The sequence below is a fragment of the Peromyscus leucopus genome, chromosome 5 (genome assembly GCF_004664715.2).
Source record: "Peromyscus leucopus breed LL Stock chromosome 5, UCI_PerLeu_2.1, whole genome shotgun sequence".
Taxonomy (NCBI): domain Eukaryota; kingdom Metazoa; phylum Chordata; class Mammalia; order Rodentia; family Cricetidae; genus Peromyscus; species Peromyscus leucopus.
This window is the reverse complement of record NC_051067.1, coordinates 68573357-68600860: the sequence shown is the minus strand read 5'-3', so window position 1 is coordinate 68600860 and position 27504 is coordinate 68573357. Positions and strand designations below refer to the sequence as shown.

The 27504-nt window shown below is 36.6% G+C and overlaps 1 protein-coding gene across 2 annotated transcripts in view; it reads right to left on the bottom strand.

Moving 5' to 3' along the window:
* Malrd1 (MAM and LDL receptor class A domain containing 1) overlaps nucleotides 1-27504 on the bottom strand; it is a 584432-nt gene that overhangs the window by 542736 nt on the left and 14192 nt on the right. For both annotated transcript variants that reach the window (XM_037205982.1, XM_037205981.1), the window contains exons 2-4: nucleotides 23402-23539; nucleotides 2467-2561; nucleotides 2218-2379 (exon numbers count right to left, since the gene is read on the bottom strand). In XM_037205982.1, coding sequence (XP_037061877.1) covers nucleotides 2218-2379; nucleotides 2467-2561; nucleotides 23402-23539 — 395 coding nt within the window. The remainder of the gene's footprint in view (nucleotides 1-2217; nucleotides 2380-2466; nucleotides 2562-23401; nucleotides 23540-27504) is intronic.

Here is a 27504-nt window from a genome sequence, read left to right as displayed (position 1 = left end):
GGTAATGGGGCAAGTTACAAATTGCATCCAGTTGAGGTGGCTCATTCTTAACAAAATCAATGTTGGCTTTGCTATGTTGCTTAGGCAGACACAGAGGAATGAAAAGTGCATAGGAAATATACTAGAACCTCCTCTAGCATTGAATCTCATCTCAACCATCACAGCAAACACTGATCTCCAGGGGAACTCATTGCACACCACACACAGCTAAGGCCACTGAAACACCAAATATCTTCTCCCTGTAGATGCCAAACATCTCGCAAATTGGTACTTGAAACCTTTCCTGCGTTATGCCTAGCACTCCCCAAGCACTCCAAGTAAGTCATATTTAAATAAGTAAACTAACCAGCAGAAAAACTTTACTGTGTAAAGATGTAAGATGTCTCTCCCCCACATAAATATGGACCTTTGATTTCAATAGGTTATAAATTATAAAACTATATAACTATGTCCAACCATAGAACTATTAAATCTATGCGGCATTTAACCAGATACTAAGTTATTTTGATATCTACTTTAGATAGTCTTTTAGTTTAACAATGAGTAAAAATTTCAAGTACAATGATTTCATGGCATCAACCAAGAAAATATCTCACTTATGTAAATGTCATTCACATTTATAACAGGCATAGATACCTATCATTTATCCATGCCTTTCCTCTTAGTCATTCTAAATTAGCTAAGGGTTAAATTGAAGCTAATTCATTCCTTAGACCTAAACAACTACATATATAGCATATATCAAATAAGATATTTTTATATAAAGTTTATTTTAAATGATAATTATTGATAAGAAATTAGGGGCAGTTTACATCTCTGAACCTTCATCAAAGAGGCTTCTGTTTACAGTAGATTGCCATTAACACAAACACCTACAAATGGTCAATGTGCAGAGACCAAGGGACTGTTGAGTGTTTATCTCTAAATGGGCCGTGTATATCAATCTACTTCCCCCAAGACTAAGGTACCATCGTGGAATAGCAGGTGGAAGGATTTTAAGAGCCAAAAATAGTGGATATCTTCAGCAAGTGTTTTTGCTGGGTATGACAGGGCTTTTGCATACATCAGCTCACAGCAGCAGTGACTTCACAAGATCTTCACAAGATCAAGTCAGCCAAAATACCAGCATGGATGGGGAAAGGACTCCAGGAATACCACCCCTACCTGAGAGACTATTGGCAATTTATGGCTGCTAGGGAAGGAGGAGCCATTTTTCTTCAGGGATCCAGCCCCTAAGAGGCTACCCATACTCCAGCAGATGGTCCTACACACAAGGACATACAGTCAGCATTAGTAGTCTCAATTTTTTTAAGCACAAGAAGTTGAGAGGAAAAAGTGTGGCAGGGATACTGGAGGAATTAGCAAGGAGGAAATAGGGGATTATGTTTGATCAAAAGACATTATATGCACGTGTGGAATTCTCAAGAAATAAAAAAGCAAAACTAAAAATAAAATAATTGATTGCTAAATTTGTCCATAAAACAGGTTTAGTAGGTCATTTTCTTTAAAAAAAAAAAATGCTTTAAAATACCTCTCATCTTTAACTGAAAAATTTTGCTTGGCCATCCTAAATGCTAAAACATGTAATGATTTCCCAAAAAGTCTTATAATAACCATTATATTATAATTTCTGTCATGTATAAGTTTTAATAGGCTGCATAAGTAAGCTTGTCTTTTATAGGCTTGCACTGGATTTAATTCATAAAATTATTTAGGAAAATAAAAGATGTGTTGAAATGAGCTTAACCATGAGATGAATATGAGAATTATTCTACTTCAACAGCATTTGGAATTAGTATGTAAATTAAAATTTCTTCATTCATTATTCAAAATTATCCTCTCAAATGCATGGGAAAAGTTGGAGAGAAAAGTAATTCTTGGGAGGAAGTAGTGTAAAGAAAGAGGAGTAAAAAGATGAAAATATGAGATTTAAGAAATTGAGGAGCTAATTTCACAGGATTTTATAGAATTATAGTTAACCTTTACATAACTGTATCTTAAAATATATCAATTTTAAATCAAAACACAAAGTCAAAACTTCATAATAAGAATGTCTGTTATCATGACTGGCCATTCTGATTTGCCCAAGTCTTGAAAATTATGGGAATCCCGTCTCTGGAAGATAAATTGGCCATGTGACCTTTTTAATTGACCTGTTCTTAAATCTGGGTTCTTAGGAATTTTCCTCCAAAGCCATATTTGGAGATAGAAGTTTACCTGAAACCGCTGTGAGCTCTGGATTGTGATGACATTTCTCTCCCATTGACTCTGGAGTACCTCTGTTTTCTGCCATACATGCTGAATAGGACTGTCACATGTGGTTTGAAGGCCTGCTGTCAATTTGTCATCCTGGTGACTGGAGAAGTCATAAAATGTAATCTGTAAGAAATAATTGATATCCAAATAATTGCAATAAATGAATCACCACGTGTGTCAGAACTTGAAATGCTTTGTGTTTTCAGATACCTGACAAACTTGCTGGTCATTAGTTGGAAGGAAAATTCTGCTTCTTAAGTCTGAGGAGATGGAATTCACTCTGGAGACCAATGTGAGAAAATTGGCTGTGATAAACAAGAATTACCAAATTAGACTTAAGCTGATCACTGGCAACCTTATTTTAAGAACTAGAGGTGATTCTGGTACATATACTCATGGAGTCAATATAACTGTGTTTAAAGGATTAAAGATTAAAACACACTAGTGAACTGACTGACATTTTTACATTCTATATTGTCCATTTAAAGAGATAATCATGATTGTATGCTTTATAATATTACTATGAGCAACAGTCCAAAATATAATGTAGTCATATTTGGCATAGGAAGTAAAAAACTCCATAAAGAAGTTATCTAGGAAAAAGACAATTCTGGGAATGCCTACTAAAATAAGCACCCCGGCAGAAAATGCAATGAGAACATTGGTTTTTAATGCCTTTGTTTCAAAGGGTGACATGCTCCTAGCTTTTTGCAGAAACACAAGGAACAGCACTGAGCCCTAATATTTTCTCACTTATTGTGGTAATAATAAATATACCACTGTTTGGAAACTACTAATTGCTGTGGGATGTTCTGTATGTCAAATGTGTTGCTCTGATTGGTTAGTAAATAAAACACTAATTGGCCAGTAGTCAGGCAGGAGGAAGTATAGGCGGGATAAGGAGGAGAAGAATTCTGGGAAATGGAAGGCTGAGTCAGAGACACTGCCAGCCACCACCATGACAAGCCACATGTGAAGATGCCGGTAAGCCATGAGCCACATGGCAGGGTATAGATTTGTGGAAATGGATTAATTTAAGTCATAAGAACAGTTAGCAAGAAGCCTGCCATGGCCATACAGTTTGTAAGCAATATAAGTCTCTATGTTTACTTGGTTGGGTCTGAGCGGCTGTGGGACTGGCAGGTGACAAAGATTTGTCCTGACTGTGGGCAAGGCAGGAAAACTCTAGCTACAACTAATAAAATTAAAACATTGGTATTCCCTAGACTGCCAGAGTCCCTGATGTGCTTTTCCAGGGTCATCACAATTGATATGGAAGTATCTGTTATGTGACACTCTGTTTGGTCAAAAGAGAGGAAAAACAGTGTTGACAGTGATTATGATGACCTATCTATCCAAGTCACTCAGTGGTATTTTAAAGCCAGACTGTAAGTCAAATCTAATTGTCACATCATTGAGTCAATCAATACTAATATTATGAACTCTAGCAAACCTCATCTTTTCTGGTATTCTGGTGGAACAATTGGACAGCCATTAGCTTGCTCTTAGAGCAATAAATTGATGTTGAGAAAATTACTAATTAGCAAGCATAAGTGTTGGGAGACCCTGCTGGTCAGAGGTTGCAGTCTATCATGGCCTGGAACTTTCTCCAAGCTCAACAACATGAAGGACCTCTTCTCCAGTGAGGCTTCCTGCCCTCTATCTGCCCTGATTTGAAGGATGTCTCTAGGCCCAGATGCCAGACTTATCTCTAGCATGACGCTTGGCATAGTTCTCTGCTAGAGGCTTTCTCCCTGTTGCTTATATGGTAACTAAGACATACTATGAGCTTTGCTATAGGACCCTACTGCCATATATGAAAGCTTATGATAGGAACATGCTGTTTAACAAAAATAAGGGTTTGTCCCCAGACTTCCCAATCCTATGTATTTCCTATATTATAAAATAGAATTGAGTTGTCTCACTGAAGTCATCTCCTGGAGGACTATCTCTGTCATATCCACAGCCAGCTGGATCCTGCTCCCCCAGCTTCTGTTCCCTCACCACCTCAATGATCGCCAGCAGATGATCCCAAGAAGGAGAACCACACGTAAGCAATGTGGATATAGTGTTAGTTTTAAACAAAGTATTAGCTCTATGAATGAAATTCAATGGGATTTAAATTATTACATACAAATAATATATATATTTTTCCCAGACCAGCATATCAAAAAAGGGGAAACATACACACCAACACATACTACACACACATACACAACCACCACCACCATCACCACCACCACTATAACAACAAAAAAATAGCAAGAATCAACAAACACTGCTCATGAATAACTCTCAACATCACAATCTCAATTACCAAATAAAAACACACAGACTAAAAGACTGGATGCAAAAACATAATCTGTCCATCTGCACTATCCAAGAAATGTAGCATGAATCTTAAAAGGTCTTATTAATAAAAACAAACCCAGAGCTAGATACTGGAGTGAACACTGAAAGATCAGAGAAACAGAACAAGCCACATCCAACCTCACCTTGCCAATTCCTCAGCTGATCTTGTTTCCTCAGACTGGAAGCCTCTGAATCCTCATTCAAATGGATCTCAGCTGAACTGCTGGTAAAAGCTAAAAGCTTAAAACGGCCTCTAGTTCCTGGTCCTTAAGCCTTATATACCTTTCTGCTTCCTGCCATCACTTCCTGGGATGAAAGGCATATGTCTTTCCCAAGCAAGATATGAGATCTCAAGTGCTGGGATTAAAGGTGTGTGCCACCACACCTGGCTCTGTTTCCAATATGGCCTTGAACTCACAGAGATTCGGATGGATCTCTGCTTCCAGAATGCCAGGATTAAAGGCATGTGCTACCACTGTCTAACCTATATGTTTAATATAGTGGCTGTTCTGTTCTCTGACACCCGATAAGTTTATTGGGGTGCACAATATATCAACCACATTTCCCCTTTTTTGTTTAGAATAAAAAAAGTTATAACAAATATAAGAAATAGTATATACAATATATACAGTCAAGAATTACTTTAACAGTGTCTAATCCATTCACATTTGACAGATTCAGACAAAAAAAACCTTCCATTGTATATATTACCAATGTCCAGTCCATTAACATTTGACAAATTCAGACAAAAATTTTCATTACTTATCCTATTTTGGTGAGTCCAAAATGTGTATGCAATATACAAAAGTCCAATCCAATATAAAATATTTAAAACAAATAGTTCCTTTTAAAAAGTAGATTCATGATAAATGAAGACCCCATATGAATAGGAAGAAGCAGAGTACTAAAGAGGTCCCCAGAAATCCACAAAGATACCTCCACTATAGACTACTGGCAATGGTCGAGAGAGTGCCTGAGCTGACCTACTCTGGTGATCAGATGGCCGAACACCCTAACTGTCATGATAGAACTCTCATCCAGTGACTGATGGAACCGGATGCAGAGATCCACTGCCAAGCCTCAGGTAGAGCTCCATCAGTCCAATCAGTGAGAGAGAGGAGGGATTATATGAGCAAGAGATATTGAGACCATGATTAGATAAAGCACAGGGACAAATAGCCAAACTAGTGGAAACACATGAACTGTGAACCAATAGCTTTAGGAGCCCCCATGAAACTAGACCAGGCCCTCTGGATAGGTGAGACAGTTGATTAGCTTGAACTGTTTAGGAGGCCCCCAGGCAGTGGAACCAGGACCTGTCCTTGGTGCAAGAGCTGGCTTTTTGGAACCTAGGTCCTAAGCTGAGACACTTTGCTCAGCCTTGGTGTAGGGAGGAGAGGACTGGACCTGCCTCAACTGAATCTACCAGGCTGGGCTGACTCCCCAGGGGAAACCTTGCCTTGGAGGAAGTGGGAATCAGGGGTGGATTGGGGGGAAAAGGCTAGGGGGTGGGAGGGGAGGACAGGGGAATCCGTGGCTAATATGTAAAATTAAATTAATTTTTAAATTAAAAAAATCAATAAATAAAGTAAATTCAATAATCTACCTTTTATTTTTATCATAATCTCTCTTTTTTCTTCTCTGAGTAGATTCAAAAGTCTACCTTTTATCTTGTCATTTCTATATCTTCCCTTTAAAAAAAATCTATCTTTTATCTTATTATTTCTATAGCTTCCCTTTTTTCTTTGCAGAGTAGATTCAATAATCTACCCTTTTATCCTACTATTTCTTTTTTTTTTCAGCATAGATTCAATAATCTACCTCTTATCTATATCCTCTTTTTTCTTTTTCTTTTTTTTAAACAAGAACCCTATATCTAATCTCCTTTGTTTAGCCTGTTTTTGTTTTTGTTTTTGTTTTTTTACCATTAACAATTAACAACGTGTAACCAACCATCATAAACAATGACAATATCTGTGACTCAAATGACCAAAAACTACCCACTCGACCTTTTGGGAATGTGGGCATCATTTTCTTAAAATTACTTCTTGCTCTCTCAGGGCAAAGGTGTCTTTAGAGGATCCTGAAAATAAAATTTGGGGGTTAATTGTCAAGTCCTGAGAGAGTTAGTTGTAACATTTGTTGTACAGTCTCTGCATAATACAAAAGTGCAGGGCTTATCTCAAGTCCTTGTTCCAGTAGTCTGTGAGGCTGGATCATCTCAACTATGATCTCGAAATTGTCCTGAGCAGTTTGTAGTCCAAAGCCGCCACCATTTGTGGCCTAGCCCTGGCTGCAGCTTCTCCTCAGCAAGACTCCCAGGCTGACCTTGAACTCGAGATCCTCCTGCTTCTGTTTCCTTTAGCAAATCCTTCCAAGCATGCGCCACCACAACTGGCCACATGCAGCTCGGGCCTGAGCTGGGGCCTACAAGGCCACAGGCAGATCTTTTGGTGGTGTTAATCAGCTTTATCATAATCCATGTGGAATTGTCATTGTGGGATCCCGTCATCTTTTTGAAGATTTCAAAGTCACTGTTAGGTGTGATCAACACAATATATCAACTACAAAGTAACACCCCTTAACATTAAGGATAGACATCACCTAAGGGTAAAGTTTGGAAAATGGTATTCCAAGCAAATGAACCTAAGAAACAAGCTTGTTTAGCCATAATATCTGACAAAATAGACTTCAAACCAAGACTAATCAGAAGTAGGAAAGGACATTACACACTCATCAAAAGAAAAATTCACCAAGATAACACTGAATTTTTAACATCTATGTACCAAATACAAGGACACCCAAGTTCATAAAGGAAACACTACTATACCTTAAATTACATATTGACCTTCACCCATTGATAGTGGGAGACTTCAGTACAGCACTCTAACCAATAGACAGGTCATCCAGACAAAAAAGATTACAGAAGTCATAAACCAAAAAAAAAACCTAACAGATATTTATAGAACATTTCACCCAAACACAAAAGAATATACCTTCTTAGCACCAAAGGAACTTTTTCCAATATTGACCACATACTCTGATACAAAGCAAGTCTCAATAGATATAAGAAAATTGAAATAACACCTGCACCCTATCTAATCACCAGATATTAAAGTTGCATATCAACAACAACAGAAAGCTTACAAACTCTTGGAAACTAAACATCTCACTACTAAATGAAAAATGAGTCAAGACAGAAATTAAGAAATAAATTAAAGACTTTGTATATAATGCAATATAAATTAATACATAATATACCCAAACATATGGAACATGGTAAAGGCATATCTGAGAGTCAAGTTCATAGCACTAAGAGCCTACATTAAAAAGAAAAATGGAGAGACAGCTCACCTTTAAGTTCTAGAACAAAAAGAAAGAGTCAGATCCAAAAGAAGTCGATGGCAAGAAATAATCCAACTCAGGGCTGAAATCAATAAAATAGCAACAACAAAAAATAACAACAATAGAAAACAATAAAGAATGAAACAAAGAGTCAGTTCTTTGAGGAAACCAATAGGATTGACAAACCCTTATCCAAATTAACTAAAAGGTGAAGAGAAGATCCAAATTAACAAAATTAGAGATGAAAGGGAGGACACAACAATAGACACCAAGGGAATACTGAGAATCATAAGGACATACTTTAAGAACCTCTATGCCACCAAATTGGAGTAGCTAAAAATAATAGATAATTTTTCAATATATATTATCTACCAAAGTTAAATCAAGATCAGATAGGCAAATTATACAGAACTACAACCCCTAGTGAAATAGAAGCAGTAATTAAAAGTCTACCAAACAAAAAAGCACACAATCAAATTATTTTAGTGTAGAATTCTAGCAGACTTTCAAAGAAAAGTTAATGCCAGTACTCCATAAATTATTTTACAAAATAGAAACAAAAGAAATACCATCATATTTGTTTTATGAGGCCAAAATTACCCTGATACCCAAGCCACATAAAGACTCAACAAAGAAAGAAAATTATTTTGGTTGTGAGCCTAGCCTTTAATGGCTGGGCTGTCTCTCCAGCCCTTGAAAACAATTTTTTTTTCCGCCGAGACAGGGTTTCTCTGTGTAGCTTTGCCCCTTTCCTAGAACTCACTCTGTAGTCCAGGCTGGCCTTGAACTCACAGAGATCCACCTGCCTCTGCTTCCCGAGTGCTGGAATTAAAGGTGTGCACCACCACCACCACCACCACCACCACCACCACCACCACCTCATGCAATGACTGAGGGAACCAGATGCAGAGATCCGTGGCCAAGTCCCAGGTAGAGCTCTGGGAGGGTTTGTATGAGCGAGAATTGTTGAGACCAAGGTTGGAAAACACACAGGGACAAATAGGCAAACGAATGGATACACATGAACTATGAACCAATGGCTGAGGATCCCCCAACTGTATAAGGCCCTCTGGATAAGTGAGACAGTTGTTAGCTTGATCTGTTTGGGAGGCATCCAGACAGTGGGAATGGGACCTGTCCTCAGTGCATGTGCTGGCTGTTTGGAACCTGGGGCTCATACAGGGACACTTGGCTCAGCCTGGGAGGAGGGGACTGGACCTGCCTGGACTGAATCTACCAAGTTGAACTCAATCCTCAGGGAAGTCTTTGCCCTGGAGGAGATGGGAATGGGGGGTGGACTGGGGGGAAAGTGGGGGGTAGGGTACATGGGAGGGGGGAGAACAAGGGAATCCATGGCTGATATGTAAAATTAAATTAAATTATAAAATAAAATTTAAAAAAAGAAAGAAAATTAGAAGCCATTTTCCCATATGAACACAGATGCTAAAATTCTCAATAAAATACTTGCATACTGAATCCAAGAACACATTAAAAACATCATCCCACCTGATTAAGTAGACTTTATCCCAGAGATGCAGGAATAGATCAATATACATAAATCAATAAACATAATCTATCATATAAACAGACTGAAAGATAAAAACATGTGATCATTTCATTAGATGTGTAAAAGGCCTTTAACAAAATATAACAACCCCTTATGATAAAAAGTCCTAAGAATTAGGAAACAAGGGATATGACTCAACATAATAATGCAGTTTACAGAAATCCCAGAGCTAATATCAACTTAAGTGCAGACAAACTAAGAGCAATTCCACCAAAATTAGGAACAAGACAAGGCTGTCCACTCTTTCCATATGTATTCAATATAGTTCATGATGTCTTAGCTACAGCAATAAGACAAGAAGAGCAAAATCAAATCATCTTTATTTGTAGACAATATGATTATTACATAAATCACTGGAAAAGTTCTACCAGGAAATTCCTACATCTGATAAACACTTTCAACAATATTGCCTGATATAAAATTTACTCACAAAAATCAGTAGCCTTCATATGTATGAATGACAGTCTGAGAAAGAGATCAGGAAAATAATATCTTTCAAAATAGCCTCAAATAATATGTTATATTGGGGTAACTCTAACCAAGCAAATTAAAGACTTGTATGATGAAAAAAAAAAAAACTTCAAGTCATTGAAGAAAGAAATTGAAGATGGTATCAGAAAATGAAAAGATCTCCTATGCTCATGCATCAGTGAGATTAATGCAAAAAATGACCATCCTACCAAAAGCAATCTACAGATTCAGCTATCCCCATCAAAATTCAAGCACAATTCTTTTCAGAGCTTGAAAGAACAATTTTCAGCTTCATGTGGAAATAAACAACAACAAAAATGATAGCTAAAACAATCCTGAATAATAAAAGAACTGCAGGAAGTATCACTATCCATGATTTCAAGTTGTACTACATAACTATGCTAATAAAAACATCATGGTATTGGCACAAAAACAGACATGTCAGTCAAAGGAATCAAAATGATGACCCAGATGTAAATCCACAGACATATGAACACTTGATTTTTGTTAAAAAGAAGGAGGAGGAGGGGGGAAGGGAAAGGGGAAGGAGGAGGAGGGGGAGAAGAAGGAGAAAGAGAAGGAGAAGGAGAAGGAGAAGGAGAAGGAGAAGGAGAAGGAGAAGGAGAAGGAGAAGGAGAAGGAGAAGGAGAATCCAGAAACACAACACACACTGGAAAAAAGACAGCATCTTCAAACTGGTCAAACAGGATGGCTGAATGTAGAAGAATCCAAACAGATCCATACTTCTCACCCAGCAGGAAACTTAAGTGCAAATGGACCGAAAACCTCAACATTAAGCCAGATACACTGAACCTGATAGCGAAGGAGTGGGGAATAACCTTGAACTCAATGGCACAGGAAAAGACTTTCTGAACAGAACACTGATAACATAGGCACTAAAATCAATAGAATGGTACCTCATGAAACTGAAAAGCTTCTACACAGCAAAGGACACCATCATTTAGACAAAGGGGCAGCCTACAGAAAGGAGTGCTTGTGGTAGGTTGGAGAACTTTTAATTTATAACTTTTTTTTAAAATGACAGCTCATGCTGGAGAAGTTATGAATAAGGGACACACTCATCCATTGCTGGTGGGACTAGAAACTTGTACAGTCACTATGAAAGTCAGGGTGGTGGTTCTTTGGGAAAATGGGAAATCCATATATATCACTCAAAAAGATTCATCTGTATCACCCAAAAGATGCTTCATCCTACTACAGAGACACTTGATCAACCATGTTCATTGCTGCTCTATTCATAATAGTCCAAAACTACAAACAACTCAGATGTCCCTCAACAGAAGGAGATGATTTTAAGGTCAGTTAATTGGTGACCTTAGCTATGTTTACAAATTCCTTTCACAGCAGTACCTGTGTCTTACTTAATAAGTGGGGCATAGGAATATTGCTAAGGTAGCAATCTTTAAAATTCTGCTGACTAGGACCAGGTGGGTACTAATATGCTTCTCTTACTCCTTATGCAACATCTTAAGGTACTGGCCAGAGTTTACAAAGGATAAATGTAGTGTGGATTACTGTTATGTTTTCTTCACTAATAGAATGTAGAAAATTCAAGGGAGTATTTATGACTATGCTCTAAAAGCACAGGCAGACAACTGACAGCTGCTGAATTCTTCCAATCAATCCAACTGGCAAACTTCTCTGTTTGACACAGTTTCATCCTAATTTACTGCTGGTTGTCATTCAAATGTAAACCTTTTAAATTTTCCATTATATTCACTACAATATACTGAGTTCATATATTTCCACTGAATATGATTGTTTTTCACTTATGGCTCAATTCATTTGAATAATAGAGATCCACCTAAGTTTACAATTCCTACCAAAATCAAGCAAGTTATACAGAGCACTATTTCTACATTGCAATAAAGACTCAAGAGCAAGCATCATTTTTAGCTCTCATATGTAAGTTATTTGACAGCTTCATTACTAAGGTTATATGGTGACATTACATTGATGTTATATCAGCTAATTTACGTATCTAAGCTGTCATATCTAATCCCCTCATTGACATATACATCAATTTGAAATAAAATAAATGGAAAAATGAAATGATATTCTATTATCTGATATTCAATAGCTGTCAAGATTATTGGGGAATATATGAAAACCTCGTGAAGTTTATTCTCTTCAAATGCATAAACGTACACCATGTGCACACATATATATCATTAGCTTGCCAATCAGAATTTATGGTAAAAATTTGAGCTTTCCTAAAAGTACTACTTGAAGCAAAAGGAGTTGTTAAATTCTAAATATGCATGCTCTTGAAATACTTTGGTACTCTTTAGCTCCCACCATACCTTCATCACTCACTGTTGCTCGCTAATAGGACACACAGGAGACAGTCAACGGTGAGGATGCTCAGGTCCAGAAGAGAAAATGAGAGAGAGATACAGGACACACATGAGACAGTCAACGGTGAGGGTGCTCAGGTCCAGAAGAGAAAATGAGAGAGATACAGTAGCAGTGAGAAAATCAGAAACATTCATGTGACATAAGAGAGGACATCCTCAACATACATACATAGCCTAATCTTCATTTTCAAGAAAAATACATTTTTTATAGCTGACTTGTAAGTCATTCCTTGAATAGATCAACTACCTCCACCAGGCCTTCATGTGGTTCTTCACTATACATGTCATTTCTGTCCCCTCTTTGCCTGTTGATATATGACTTTAAAGTTTTTTCTCTAAGGCACTCCCCCTTTTAGAATCAGATTTGATTCTAGTCCAAGAGCAATTTGCTGTAATCCATAGTATACCTCACTTTTATATAAATATTTGCATCATTACTACACATACATACCAAAAACAATTCAACAACAAATGTATGGGGCAACAAAGATATGGCTCAGTGGTCTAGAGTATCTATCTCCTGCTTGCTCAGAGAATATGGGTTCCATTCCTAGCTCACAAACCACCTATAACTCAAGTTCCAGGGAGCCTCCTGTCCTCTTCTGGCCTCCATGGGCACCTACACACACACACACAACACACACACACACACACACACACACACACACACGGTTTCTAAAAATTTTTAAAACATGATATGGTGGCATACAATAACAACCTTTTTACAGGTCTACAGGTCGTAGTATTGACCATGATGTCTTACATAATAGACTTGAAGAATAGAAGGTTCTCAGTTGTTGCAAGAATAATCACCATGTATTAATATAAGTACACTTGAATGTACATAATATACAATATTTATTTTAGATTTTTAACTCTGAAAATAGTGCAGTATCATACTAGGAACTGTACTGGTGGAAAAACATTCATTTTTACCATACAAACACATCCTATTTGTACATTTATTCTAAGGAAAAGTTGTGATTCCAATGTTCATTTCCCTTAGCCAAGATTTTCAATCTATAGCTTTAGTTATCTGTGGCAAACTGCAGAAAAAGTAATATTAGAAAAAAGAAAATTCCAAAATCCAATGACTGTAATTTTAGACAACATTTATTATGATGGTCAATGTGAATTGCCAAGTCAATAAGAATCTCTGAGATGATCTCAGAGATTGCCCTGGGAACATGCCTGCAAGGTTGTCTTGATTGCACTAGTGGAGGCAGGAAGAGGCACCCTAGGTGAGTTGCACCGTACCACGGCCTGAGTTCTGGACTTGATGAAAAGGAGACAGACAAACATTCACTGCTGTCTCCTCCTGGCCATGGATATAGGAGAGTCAATTGCCTTAGGTTCCTGCTCCCCTGACTTCCCCACTACAAGAGTATTTTATCACAGGACCAGGAAAAAAAATAGTATAAGATTCTGTTTTATTATTATTGTTAATCTATCAAAAATCTGGGGGCTGGAGAGATGGCTCAGAGGTTAAGAGCACTGACTGCTCTTCCAGAGGTCCTGAGTTCAATTCCCAGCAACCACATGGTGGCTCACAACCATCTGTAATGAGATCTGGCGCCCTCTTCTGGCCTGCAGGTGAAACACTCACTGTATACATAATAAATAGAATAAAAAAAAATCTGTATATATGGGAAATGTATAATATTCTCAGTCTCAGTCACCCTCTGAGATATTGGAATATATACACCATTGATAAGAAAGAACTACTAAATAATCAAATACCTTCTTTTATGCAATGTCCAGGTGAGTCATTAAAAATAGCATAATAAAGGTGATTGTTATACAGAATTAGGATGTAATTCATTTATATTGATGGCTACAGTTCACATTTTTAACTAACATAATGGGAACATATTTTGATACTATATACTAATTATACTGAATTGCTTTCTTAATTTCATTGTAATTATTATCAATGTATTTCTAGAAGAATAGATACAACATTTACTCCTTGTCTTCATTAGGGTTTCTTTTGCTGTGAAGAGACACCATGACCATAGCAACTCCTATAAAGGAAAAACATTTAATTGGGGTGGCTTATATTTTCAAAAGTTGTCCATTATCATCATGGTGCGACATGGTGGTGTGCAGCCACTGGGTGGTATCTTGAGCATATATGAGACCTCAAAGCCCGACTCCATAGTGACATACTTCTTCCAACAAGACCACACCTACTCCAACAAGGCCACACCTCCTAATAGTGCCACTCCCTTTGGGGGCCATTTTCTTTTAAACCACCACACTCCTCTATTACTAAAATGCCATTCTATCAGACATAAGAATCTTCATTGTTTATGGAACATACTAGTGGATGAAAAACTATGGCCTACTGACAAAGCCTACAGATTGACTAAATTCTGTTTTATTTATTTATTTATTTATTTATTGTGTATATGTGGGCAAGTGCTTGCATGCCATGGCACATGTGTGGAGGTCACAGAATGTCATTCAATTCCCTCCTTTCATTTTAGGTTCTGAAGATCAAACTCAAATTTTCAGGCTTGAATAACAATTGTTCTTACCCACTGAATCATCTCACTGACCCCACTACCTAAGTTCTTAAGTTCTTAGTGGGACATAGTTATGCTAAATCCTTCTGTGTTAGTTAGGTCTATTTCTGCAGTGTGAAGCAAACTAACTGGGCCATAGGTAGTACAGCCTGAGAAATAGAACCCTTAAACAAAAAGCACGCAGAAGCCTAGAGCAGATGAATCATTCTTTTGAAATTTCTTTGGGTAAAAGCAATGTAGATACTACCAAACAAAATCTGCCAGGCACATATATGTACAAACAGACTTTATCTTTGCCCCATTGTGAGATTTTTAAATATGCACATAAAGCCAGTAGAATGGATGTTGAATGGGATATTTTACTCTTGTCTCATAAGCACAAACATAAGGTTTGTTTTTGTCAGAAGATTGAATGTTCTCTGGGGAGAAGAACTATGCTCTTTTCTACTGTATTGTTAGGCCCCAGAGCAGTATTAACATAATACAGATGCTCAAAAAAGACCTTTTGAAATAACATGGAAACTAATAAATCAACATTCATTTCCCCTGATTTCTATATAAATAGCTATTCCAACCATAAAGCTGGAAAAAAACATGATTTATATAGTGATCTTGAGGGATTTCTCCCCATTCTTCCATGGAGTCTTCATGATAAAATAATCCAACCCACTCCCCCTATCATGCAGACTGCCTAGTCTTAAAGCATGGATGTTTGTTTTCACACTCTGGAAAAAAACAACATGAAGCAGACTTGGAGATGCTGAGATTCACTAAAATGAAAAACCCAGAGATAAACAACATGATTACACCAAAGGACAAAGTTTGTTCCGACTTTTGTTATGCAGTGTTTGGTTGATATCCCTGGGAGGCCTGCTCTTTTCTGAAGGGAAAGGGAGGAGGGGTGGATCTGGGGGAGAGGGGAGGTGGGATAGTGCTGGGAAGAGTGGAGAGAGGGGAAGCTGTGGTCAGAATGTATTGTATGAGAGAAGAATTTAAAAAAGAATATAAGGAATTTTAAAAAAGAAAGAAAAATCTGAAAGCTCAAATCTCTAAACATAAACAACAAAGATATAGTTTTTTTTTTTTAAGGAGTGGAAACAAAGAGAAAACACTGAGAACAAATGAAAATCCTCCAGACACTAGCTTAAAGATAGGTTGTACTTTCTGGTAGTTTGTGTGGCTAAAACTCTGATAGAGAGGCTGCTGGCTTGAAACTGAGAAAGGGCACTAGGATAACCCTGTGTGACACAAAGAAAGAAATCTAGAAAGAGAGCAGCAATAAAGATGACTTATGGTGTATGAAGAGCAAGTGGAACCCAGCAAACTAGAAAGAGCTATTGAGGAATAGATGGCTTAAGGGAGGGGAATAGTAGATTATGGGTAAAAATGAAATTAGAGATGTGGAATAGTAGGTGTAGATAGGCTTAAATGGTAAGGAAGATGGGGTTATCAAGAAGATTGCATGGTGGAGGGAGGGGTAACCCAAATGAAGAATGCATGCAAAGGCCACACAATGTCTGCTATCTCACAGTGCAAAATATAATGGGAGAGATTGTAGAATGCATGTGACATGAAAGATGTGTGGGGAATACTAGAGGTTAAAATTTAAGCATGGATATGAAGTTGGGAATAATGGAGGAGGAGACAGTTGGTGGGTTAAACAAAACTAAGGATATGTGCAAATCATTTATAGAAACTTATTAGTTAGTAAGAAAATTTCAGCATATAATTTCAAGAAATTAAACAGTTTGACTGGATGTACCCTGCATAGGTGGACAATGTGGCTCCCAGAAGACATGGGTTATTAAATGAAAATCACAGTGCAAGGCATGGAATAGCTTCTTGGGATACAAGTTATTGGGCATTGTGGTGGTTTGAATAGGTATGGCCCCCATAGCCCTATGTGTTTGAATGCTTGGCCCATAAGGAGTGGCGCTATTAGAAGGTGTGGCTTTGTTGGAGTAGATGTGGCCTTGTTGGCAAAAGTGTGTTATTGTGGAGGAGAATGTAGAGGTCTCATATGCTCAAACTATTTCCAGTGTGGAAAATTTTACTTCCTGTTGCCTACAGATCAAAGTGTAGAACTCTCAGCTCCTTCTCCAACACTATGTCTGCCTGTATGCTACCATGTTCTGTCATGACGATAATGGAATAAACCTCTGAAACTGTAATCCAGCCCCTATTAAATGTTTCCTTTATAAGAGTTGCTGTGGTCATGGTATCTCTTCACAGCAATAGAAACCCTAACTAAAACAGGCAGGGAGGCCCCAGAAGTATCCAAAACATCATAGACTATTGCCTACCCCAACTAGATGGTGAGATAACACACCACATACTGTGACTATAGGACACAGATAAATCAAACCAACCAAGAAACTTGCTCACTTCTGGATAACTTTTACAGTGCTGGGGAGTGCTATGTAGGATACAAGCAGAGAAAGAGCATCAATAGTCATATCCAGAACTGAACCCTACATGCTACAATACCAGCCAGCCAGGCAGGATGTGTCCAGTAGTGCAAAAGTAACTAGTCACTTTCTGATTAGATTTGAGGCTTGTTCTACATGAAGGAAAGTCATGCCTGGTACTGTAATCGTGGTCAAAAGTCCATAGCTGAGGAGGTCATAGGCTCTATGATAGAATCTGCTACCGTTATTTTGCTAAATGGTCATGTTGCCAAACCAACTTTTAAATACCTGGGGTACTCTCCAGTTTAGTCAGAGAAGCTTCTTTTGTATTGGGCAACCATCATTGCAGAGGCTAATAACTGACCAAAATGCTAATAAGAGATTGCAAGTGCTAAGCCTTAAATATAACATCTGTAGCCATGACCCCATCCTCCACCAAGCCTCCAGGAACATCACAAGAGAGATGAAAAAAGCTGAAGGATGTGGAAGGGTGCTATGAAATGCTGTCTTCTGTACATAACATGGTTATTTGCACTCATAAACACATACAGCTGTAGTTACTTGGATAAGACCTACAAAAGATCAAGTCAACCAAAATTCCAGCACAGATTGAGAAGGTGCTGTTCAGGCCCATTCCTAACTGAGGAGCTGGCTGTTGATAGTGCTCTGGGAAAGAGATGGCCTTACAATAATACGTATGAGCTGCACAATTTGAACTTAGTGGAATATCACACACACACAAAGAAGACATGAAGTTGAAAAAAGGATATGTTGATGATACACAGGGAGTTGGAGGTGAAATGGGGTAGATATGTATATATACATGTCATTGTGTACATATATGTAATAGTCAAATAATAAAACACAATCAAAAATAAATTCTGGTCATCTGTCTGGCTAAAATGTCAATCTCCTTGTGTACGGGACAGTTCCAACTACCAGGACCAAAAAACTAAAATGTTATTAAATTGCTGCCCTCAAGAATCAGGACAATATGACTATTTGCATCTGTGTAAGCTGTTCATCAACTTAAAAATCACAACCATTTTCTGAATACTATGAGAATGCCACGTCTATAATCTCCTTACTATTGATATCTCTAGTGCCCTAGAGAATGATCTATAGTTATTTAAGAACAATTCGGGAATATGTGATAATATCATAGAAAATGCTGTCAATAGATGGCAACTTTAATTGCTGTCATAGTCAAGTAAAATGAGATAAAGAAAGACAATGTGGGATCAATTCTAGAATTCAAAACATATTTAATTTAAAAACTACTGGGTGGTTTTATCAATACATTGGAGATGACTATAAAAGCATAATCACAAAGCTGAAGTTAGATTTATGGAAAGCATCCAATTTAGAGAAGAGGCAAGAGCAATGTCATCTAATGATGAGATATGTGTACTAACTATTCATGACCAAAGCATAAGAAGGAAGGGGAGAAAGAGTGGGTACAAAGTATATCTGAATAAACAATAAATGAACACTCTCCCAAAGTGGCAAAAGGTATGTACTGCATATTAAAGGAGCCTAATTAGCAGACGTAGGCTAAAAGTTTAGTCTCATGTTGAAATAAAAAGGTATGCAATATGCAGTCAAAGGAATTATTTGAATATGTGGACATCAACGTGAAAAATGGAAGTGCAGAATATGTTTGAGGCACTAAGATACTTTTAAAGAGCATGAAAAATTCTAAATCCATTAATAATATATATTTCAAAAGTCAATTAACTCAACTTAAAATATTTTCAAAAGAGAAAAACAAAATAATTTGTCACCAGCAGAAGTCCCTTACATGCTATACTAAATAATGTATAATGTATCAACTTAAAGGTAACAATAGAGACAATTGAGTACTTAGAAGGGTAGAAATACTTTAGAAAGTAATTCTAATTAAGAATAACTTTAATAGCATTTAAAACAAATAAACTATCTGTTGCAGTTACCATATATTTTGATTACAGATGTAATATATGTGTCAACTACAGAAATATTTTAATACTAACTTGTTTAATATTGCACATTTCATAATTTATGGATTTATGTCATGTAAGAATTGAACATAGTAACAAGATATCTAATGTCATTACATAAAGACATTTCTAAATGAGAAAACCATAATCTGTGACATGACTAAAAATATTAGAATTAAAAAGCGATTGTTTATACTTTGATAGCCTGTGTCTTTTAGACTTGTAGTGGATTATGCATTTTTAAATATCTTTTTAAATTTATGTGTATTTGTGTTTATCTAAGTATGCCTCCCTTTTTTTTGTTTTTGTGATGCTCATGAAAACCAGAAGAGGGCATCAGATCCCTTAGAGCTAGAGAAGCAGGTGAGTCGTGAGATGCCTGGTGTGGGTACTGGGAATAGAATTCAAGCCCTCTGGAAAAGCAACAAGCACAGTTAACTGCAGGAGATCTCCTAGGCCCTGGATTCCACCTCTTAAAAGCATCTGTGTGAAATACATTAAATATCACCAAATTTCAGAATCAGTTGAAACTCTCTTTTTTTTTATTTTTTTGAGATTACATTATAATTACATCATTTCCCCTTTCCTTTTCCCCCTCTAAACCTTCTCATATATCCTTCCTTGCTCTCTTTTTAATCCATTGCCTTATTTGTTCATTAATTGTTGTTATATGCATATGTTTATATGCATATGTATTTCTAAATATAACTTACTCAGCCTGTATAATGTTATTTGTATGTATGCTTTCAGAGATGATCTTTGGTACCAAGTAACCAGTTGGCGTAACCATTTCTACCACTTGCTACATTCCTTAGTTGTGTGTAGTTCTTTGTATCGGGTTGAGGCCTCAAGGGATTTTCTTGTCTACTTTGTAGTGCTTAGTGTTTTTGTTCTTGTTCAGATTATGCATCATGTAGGAGAGATTTCTAGATTCTGAGATTTCTAGAAGACACAGTCTCACAGCAAGCTTCCTGATCCTCTGACTCTTATGACTATATGCTTACTCTTTTTTTAAGTCACTCTGCCATTTAAAAGATGTATTTGAATTTCTTATAGTGATATTACTTTATCCAATGTAATGCTGTATGCTTTAAAAACTAAATACTGCACTCCCACCTCTGCCGCTGAACCTCATTGGATTTCAAATCCTGGCTAGGGTGATATTTTAATGCCCTAGTTGGTTTTCAAGCCCAACTCTAAAAACTCAAGATGTTGTTTGCATGATGAAAATCTTATTTTGAAGAACTGTCAAATTATTTTAAGAGTAAGTTAATAAAAAATATCATTAGTACTTATGAACCAGAGATTTTGAAATGGAGACAAGATTCTAAGACTATTTTTAATAAATATTTTCAAGGAGTTAATATCTAAAGTCAAAACCATTCTTTACTTAAAATTACTACGAGGGACTATTCACAATTTGATATTAATTGTACTTATAAATGATTCATGACAACCATTAAGATCATCATCCTTCAGGCAGTTATGCCAGGGACTAACTAGCCTCTTTTCACTGAGTCTCTTGTAGTATTATCATTTCATTGCAAAATGGAAAAGGCTGAGCCTGTACAGCCAGCTGGTGGACAGGGTCAAGATTCTATCTACTCTGACTCCCTAGAATTTTAAACCAATTTATATGATGTATTTAAGAGCACCATTTTTTTGGGAAAACTGTCCCATTTTCTCTCTTCCACTAGACTATAAAAACATTAACACTGAAAAAAAAATACACAGAAAAAGAAGTACAAGTAAAAAACAAAAAGAGAGAAACACAGGTTTAGAGCATCTCAAGTTACCTAGCTCAAGATCCAGAGAGGGCTAATGTAAGAATAAATAATTTACTACTGAAGAAAGAGCAGCCACTGTGCCTGTGAATAAGGCTGGGAAGAATAAACACACACACGAGAGAGTCCATGAGTACAATAAAGATTAAGGGGAAAGCACCCAAAGAGAAATGTTCTGAATAAATAATTTGTATGACATTGCAATAAAACACCCTCAGCAGCCAAGTCAGTGAGTATCAAGCTCTGCCATGACTAAACCCATCACAACCTAGTGAGGTTACTGTACTGTAGTAACAGTTGGTCCTATTTGTGAAAATGCTTCCTTCTTGCAATAAAGTTGGTTTGTCCCTAACAATAATTAAAGATTCTAAACAAAAATATTTTTGCATCATACCCAAAATTTACAAAATTGCATCTTGTAATAACACTAACGTCATCCAGAAGTGGAAACATCTGCCTTTCATTGAGTACCAGATCATCTATGATAAACTTTTAACAACAATGCATCACTTAGCTCTTAAGTCCACACTGCTCTTAAATTAATTCTATGAATTTAGTATCATTATTCCTGCTCTTAATGTTCAGAGAACTGAGACATAAAAATAGCTAGGAAATGAGATGCCCATTATAATCCACAAGTCTAATGTTTATATTTATGTAAATCTTGAGTATTTGCTAGCTTTAAATGAACTCCATAGCAATATCCATAACTGGATATTTTATTGTTTTTATTTAATGAAAGTATCACCTATTTCTTTTAAAAAGCAGGTTTTAGTAACACCAGAAAATGTGTTAGCTTTCTTCATATTGTGTGGAAACAGAGCAATTGAATGCATATATGGAGTTGAACTTTGCCCATTCTAATGTAAGATAATCACTTAATTACTTAATATAAGGTAAACACACAATGTTGGATGAATGAAGTTGTTTAAATAATGAATAAAGAACTGAATGAAAGTCCAGTCCCCAGAGATACCCTGAAAGCTAAGGGACAGTTCACAGAGCTTTCTAGTAATTCTGACTAGGCAAGCACTGTTGTAAAATAATTTTTTGAACACTGTGAAGATGTGTCATTTGGGTTTGTTTAACAAAAAGCTGAACAGCCAAGAGCTAGGCAGGATTTTTGGTGCAGGGAGGATGCTGGGAAGAAGGCAGAGAAACTAAGAGATGGAGAACAAGCAAGCCTTGCAGGAGGAGAAGTAAAGGCCTTGAACCACATGGCAGCACATATATTAATAGAAATGGATTTATTTAAGTTATAAGAACTAGTTAGGAACTAGCCTAAGCTATAGACTGAGCTTTCATAATTAATAATATGTCTCCATGTTGTGATTTGGGAGCTGGCTGGTGGGACAGAGAAATTCTTGCAAGAAAGTACTACCAGACAGAGTTGAAATTAGTCCAGCCCAAAGTAAAGACATTCAACGACCTAATGTGTAGTTTTAACATGTTCAGATTCATAATTTTCCCAAGGTGTCCAAAGGTCTTGTAGCTTCCCAACTGAATAAGCTAAATAGACCTGTTTGGGTGCCAAGAATTTGGATCATGAAATTTTCTTGTGTTACATTAAGAGTCAGAAATATTTTAAGGGATTAAATAATATATAAATTTCATGTAAAAATGTCAACAAAGATTCTACTTCTCTAATCAATTACAGAATAAAATACAGGTTCAATCAATATAGAAATATAAATAAAAGGGAAACAGTATATTCAACCACACTAAGTAGTCTGGTCATTATGGAAATCAGTATGAGGGTTCTAGAAGAAGTTAAAAGTGGAACTGTCATATTATACAGCTTTTCTACTCAAGCACATATACTCAAAGGAGCAGAGTTTAGATAGCTATGGATGCCTATGTAAATATCTGTGCTTACTGAGGCACTACTAAAAAACAGACAAGCTGTGAAATGGGCCCAAGAATACATATTTGGGTAAATTGATTTTAAAATGTGGTATATATGCACAGTGAAATTTGATTTGACCATAGAGTAGAAAATCATCCCATATTCAGGAAAATAAGTAGAATTTGAGATATCTTAAGTGAAATAAGCCAAATTCTCAAAGTGAAGGAAGTCATGCTTTCAGTCATGTGCAGAATATTGGGTGAGGGATGGAATATGAAGGACAAGTGGGGAGGAAAAGGAGTGTAGAAGGAAGGGTAACAGAGTGGTGAATGTGATCAAAGTGCATTATTTGGTGCATAGAAATATCATAATTGAATCTTTCTTGAGTTAATTAACTCAGAGTAATTGATATATGATAGCAAAATAGTGGTGTGGACTGCAAAGCATATCATGCAACTGAAACAAAAATAAAGTTCAAAGCATTTACCAGATTTGTTGCCATTGTGGTCCCAGAATGGAGGTGAAGAACTAATCACCCCACTTCTTCTTTTCCAAGGTAGTAGACTCTGATCTTGTGTCAAGCTGCCGAGCCCATCCTCAAAGTCACATCTTTCATAACTTTGGCCTAATGAACAATGAAAGGAAATTACTTTTCACAACTTCCTTTCTCTCGTATTGAAGAATACATCAGATTCAGATTTCAAAGGTTAACAAAAAAGAACTGTGTTTCACAACTCTAACTCTGCTCCTGCAAACCCTCTTGCACATGACATTCTAATAAATGACCAAAACACAAACCTTCATGCACTCAGAGAGAAGAATGTTTCACAGAGCCATAGAACTTGGGCTATACTATGAATTAGAGGTACCGTTAACCAAGTGACTTTACCAAATCCTTCAGCCACAGACACAGCCTTTTCCTTCACTTGTAAGATTAGGATATCAACAGCTTACCTTGTCTCCCTCAAATTACTACTGTGAGGATCAAATAACATTATATGTAAACAATATTTTACAGTCTTGGGATACCATAAAACATAAAGGTTACTATTACATATACACCTTCATCTAAGTATTGATTTGCCTGACACCTGGTGACAGCAGAATTTCAGGTTTCAAAGAGCAATCATAAAAAGCCTCCCTGATTAAAAGTCAACTGGCTATGGTATGTACCTTTGAAATTAATCATAGCCTTTTGGTTCAATCTCAGCATTGGGTAAATATTGGTGCTTTTATCATTGCAGAGGCACTTCTGGGTCCCCTTCCCCTTCAGATACAACTGATTGAAGAAGCTTGGGAGAAAGAGAAAGATTTAAGGACTGGGTTTTGGTTGTTGTTGTTTGTTTTCCTAAAAAAATGAGTAGGTTAGTATTCTTTATTCTGCTATGCAGCATCAGGAAATGTCATGTCCTAAAAGTTTAAGGTTCTTGAATGTAAATAGCCCCTTCCCTGGCTGTCAGCTTCACAGTCACGCTTATCTTCAAACTGCTACCATCAGACAACTGCAACTCTTTGCTGAATGCCTCTCTTCCCTAGCTGCATTAACAGTAGTGTATATGCTTGCTGGATTTCAGGTATGCCTGACAACTGAGTTCAGTGACAGAACAATGATTTTCATTTAATCACTTTTCTCAGATGTAAATATGATTTGGTCATAACCATGTACATGGTGCATTTTCTTGACATCACTTATGAGAATGAGAAGGTAATGCAGAAGGGTCCCTTTTACCAATGCTGTGTTTCACTGCTTCTCCTCCTGGCTCCCTTACTATGGAAGACTCTGCTAAAGAGCAGTGTTGTTGCACTAGCAAGAATCCTCAGTGCTCACTGATGCCATCTGCTCTGCACTAAGCATGCCCTTACAACCGTTCAGATTTTAGCAGCCTCAGTTAACTGGCATTCTCTGAAGAGAAATCTGAGATGATATCTTCTAGATATTAAGTAACTTTAATAAATTAGGACAGTTGCTGAGATGGGCCAAGATTGGAACTCTATCTTGCTGCTTCCAGTTCCTAAAGCGCTACTCTGCAGCCTAATTAGTTTAGTTCTTATGTCATTTTTATTAAAGTTATAGGAAAAAGTCACTAATTCTAGCCAACCTTAGGAAACCATAGGAAACTTTTATAGACAGTTGACACCATTCTATCCAAAAGCAAAAAATTATGTCTATGTATTATGCCAAGCTAAAGCCATGATTTTACAAAGCCTTTGAAATAATGTAAGTTATCTGGTTGTACAAACACCGAACTAAATTGTACAGTCAGTTGTGTGACTGCCCAGGCATACTCCACATTCCCACTACTCAGGGGAGGACTGAGGGCAATATAATGTGGTTATTTCAATTAGCACATTATATACAGACAATAGACTATCACATCTTGGTTTATGCAACTAGATGCTAGGATATTCACAGAACTATGAAATCATCTATGAGGACGTTTCTCAAAACATATCCTTGTCATTAATGAGCACAAAATTCTGCGTTATCCACTCAACTTTGAACGTATTTGCATAAATATGTTTCCATTTTTCAAATTTTATTTTGGTTTCCAACAATTTTTACAACAATCCATAATTAAAAACTGTTCTTTTAGTCTCCACATTTCAGCAGTTATGTGTATAAATGTGCACACATTCTCACAGAGGTGGCAAACATTGTTTTAATACCAAGAGATTACCTTCACCCTTCAATACCACTGCTGAGTTGATGTTCTGTTTGCCAAGTTCTTTGTTCTTTGTCACACAGAGGTAATGATGATTTCTGGGCATGTTATAACCAGAGAAAAATAGCTAAACAAAACATCTTCTCCCTCTGAATAGTCTCAATGGGAGTTCTTTTGTTATAAAATGAATCTAATCAGCACACATTTTCAACTAATTTTGTTTGAAAAAGCAATCATAAGCTACTGGATTATTCAAAGGCATCCAACATTTTCATAAGTATTCATTTTCCCACCAGTATAGGCCTGCACATTTTAAACCATTTTTGTGAATTTCATAAAATTGTGGCTGCTTGTTTTTTAATTCAATATGTGACTCAGCATTCAAATCTTAAACTATTTGCTCTATTAAAATCTGCCACTATGTAGACTGCCGCTAATACAGCTACCAATACATTGTGTGGATTAAATCACATTTGGACAACATAATGAGCAGCAAAGTACACAGGCGTTTTGTAGAACTCCTGTCTATTCTTTTCAACTTATGAAACTCATTTTCTTGCTTTTACTTTTATGAACCCAAAGGTCAGACCTTCACTAGTGAGAGAGGGAGAAAGCTTCCATGTTATGTTTTAAAGATTTCTTGGAATCCCTAATTATCGGTTGAATCAGCTTCCACAATACCAGACTTGATCATTAAGGAATTTCTGAAGAATCTCACAGAGTCGGTATTTTACAGCATAATAAAAAATATCAAATTATCAAAGTTGTTTCAGTCATGCTTCTGAGAAAAATGGGAAGAAATAAGTTTTTAACTGTGACCAAAGCAAGGACAGTCAGATAACCCAGAACTCAGGATGAATTCAGGAAAGTATTGTCTGGATAAATCATTAAATTATAATGTTCTCAGAGAAAAGAACACACTGTAAGAATGAGGATAGCTCTAGCAAAGAAAGAGATAAGGTAGAATATATCAAAAGCAAATCACATTTTACATTTTTTCAAAGCTTAAGTCAGTAAAGCTCATTTTTCTCTCCCTAAAAGTTCTTGGAAGCACAATTCAATGAGTTTGTATTATGGAAAATATGCATTGCCTAAAATTTATCATTTTAAGCATATGAGCCTGAGGTGTTTATTTTTTTCTTTGTTACATCATCATACAGGTTAGAATGCTGTTCATTTTACCACACTGAAACATTAGATTCATCTAACTCTGCCCGTTTCTTATCACCATAAGTTCCTGGAAGTTGTCAATCTACTTTTTGTTTCTGTTAATTTGACTATATATGTATGGAATCACACAACACATATTCTGTAACTAGCTTATTTCATGCAGCATAATGTCTTCAAGATTGACTTATATTATAACATGTATCAGAGTCACTTTTTATCAGAGGCTAAATATCAATGGGATACACACACACACACACACACACACACACACACACACACACACACACATACACACACCACATCATATTTAAATCAACTGTCCAAGGACACTGAGTAGCTTTCAGCTTTGGGCTGTTATGAATAATAGTGTCATGAACTTGGAGAAACAAATTCACATTCAATTTCCCATTATTGTTTTTCTTGGCTATGTACCCAGAAGTGAAATTCTTAAATCGTGGCAATTGTGCTTCTACCGTTTTAAGAAATTGACGTTTATTTTTGTAAAAATTTGCACCCCCATAACCAAAACTTTGTCTCTGTTTCTTCCAAGATTAATAAACTAAGCCCTATTGTAAAGCTTTAATCAATCCATTTTGAGTTAACATTCTGTTATCACTCACCCAGCCAATCAGTAAACTGGTAGTTGTTAAATCTTCCTAGTAGTAACTGATTCTAAGGAAGCACTCTTCTAGAAATAGAGCAACCTAAGTTTCTTGCCCTAATACAGAAAATATTTTTATTTTTGTAACTTATTTCA